The sequence below is a fragment of the Cystoisospora suis genome, assembly GCF_002600585.1.
Source record: "Cystoisospora suis strain Wien I chromosome Unknown contig_1344, whole genome shotgun sequence".
Classification (NCBI taxonomy): Eukaryota; Apicomplexa; class Conoidasida; order Eucoccidiorida; family Sarcocystidae; genus Cystoisospora; species Cystoisospora suis.
Genome location: NW_027154144.1, coordinates 802 through 2617, shown reverse-complemented (window position 1 = coordinate 2617; position 1816 = coordinate 802). Strand labels below are relative to the sequence as shown.

Sequence of the window (1816 nt, the reverse complement as noted above, 5' to 3'; positions counted from 1 at the left end):
GGCCGGACATCGTGCAACTTGCCGCGCAACAAAAAGAAAACAAAAGAAAATTCACGGTAACAATGCCGGAACCATGCGGTGCTACCACGTGTAATGGACGCCGCAATATCTTAACAAGTTTATATCTGTCTTGTCACCGAAGCACAACACGTGTCACAGGCACCGACAGAGACGCACAGGAGTCGGCTCATCGGCGGTCGTTCACCGCGCGGCACTCGACACGCGGCACGGCACGCACTACAGGCGTTGACACACAGGGCGGCGGCGCAGAGTCGTAGCGAGGGCGTTACACTACCCCCTCGTCTAAACTGCTGCGTCCTCGCCAGCGCTAACACTCTTGAGCAGCTCCATGTCCTCCGGCGTTAGCATATCACACAGCGTGCCATAGTTCTCCCATGTTTCCCCCAACTCGGAATCTTTCCATTTCACTAAAAATTGACGCTCTGATGTCCCGTCGCGCTTCTTCCGCTCTCGCGATTCGAGAATCGCTTCGATGCAGTAAGGGTGCATATCCGCCCCGTCCAACCCGCGACTTCGACACTTACGGCGGTGTCGTTCTGCGAGGCCTCGGCTCGGGGCCGCTTCATCGACAGAAGGCAGTAAGCGTGGATAGCGCGCCGATACCTCACACTTCCGCAGAAAACCTATGTTGACTGTTCGATGCACGCGCATTGACGGCGGAAAATCCACTACATACGCGAGGTCGTTGACACGCTTGAGCACCTTGAAAGGCCCTTCCCAACGCGGGGCGAGCTTCTTTTCCCTTGTACTATGGCCTCGTAGCAGGCGAGTTGACACCATCACGAGGTCACCAGCTTGCAGTACTTCATGCTTGCGAGTCCGATCATAGTTTTTCTTCTGCGCCTCCTGTGCTTTAACCAAATTGTCCTTTGCTAATGCTAACCGTGCTGCAGCCTTTTGTAGGGCGTCGTTAAGACTTGTTTCCTCGCTCTGCGGCAACTCGGGGAAGTCGTCCGGAGGCTCGACGTACACAAGGGAGAATGGACTAGCCTGTGTGGACTCATGGACGGCACTGTTGTAGGCAAACTCGGCCACCGCCAGATACGAAACCCACTCTTCCGGAGCATTACCAACGTATCCACGCAGCATCTGGGTGAGTGTACGAATGGTCCTCTCGGTCTGCCCGTCCGTTTGCGGGTGAGCTGACGTTGAGAGCAACCTCCGAATTCCCAACTGTTCGCAAAAGGACCCCCAGAATGCACTCACGAATTTCGGGTCCCTGTCAGACACGATGGAGGTAGGGAACCCGTGTAAGCACCAAACACGGTCTAAGAACAGCTTAGCGAACTGCTCAGCCGTTACAGTGGAATGCAAAGGTACGAAGTGGGCCATTTTTGAGAACCTATCAACAACGACACAGATGGAGTCGTACGCGGAAACCCCCGACGCGGGTAACCCCGTCACAAAATCTATCGAGATGGACTGCCACGGACGGTGAGGAATTGGTAGGGGCTGCAACAAGCCCGGCGGTTTGCTACACCGCGGCTTGTTTTTCTGGCACTTGATACATGTTGAAACGTACTCACGTACATCCCTTTCCATCCCTTGCCAGGTATATTTCCGTCTGATTGCCCTTAGAGTTTTCTTCACCCCCGGATGCCCTGCCGTAGATGCGTCATGAAACAAGCGCATAACATGCACACGTGCTGCTGCCGGCACATAGACTCTCACCCCTCCGTGCTTTCCACACCAGATAATGCCGTCATGCAAGTTGAAACGCTTCACCCGCACTCCACTTGTGAGTCGCGCAAGCACTGACTTGGTGAACGAGTCACAATTGTAGGCGCTCACAATT

At 54.7% G+C, this 1816-nt stretch overlaps 1 protein-coding gene across 1 annotated transcript in view; it reads right to left on the bottom strand.

Moving 5' to 3' along the window:
• Window positions 1-2: 2 nt before the first annotated feature.
• Window positions 3-1816, bottom strand: part of CSUI_003120 (dna rna polymerases superfamily protein) — a 2525-nt gene continuing 711 nt past the window's right edge. Inside the window, exon 2 of the mRNA XM_068063318.1 lies at window positions 3-1622. Within this exon, the coding sequence (XP_067924706.1) occupies window positions 304-1622 (1319 nt within the window). The 3' untranslated portion in view covers window positions 3-303. The remainder of the gene's footprint in view (window positions 1623-1816) is intronic.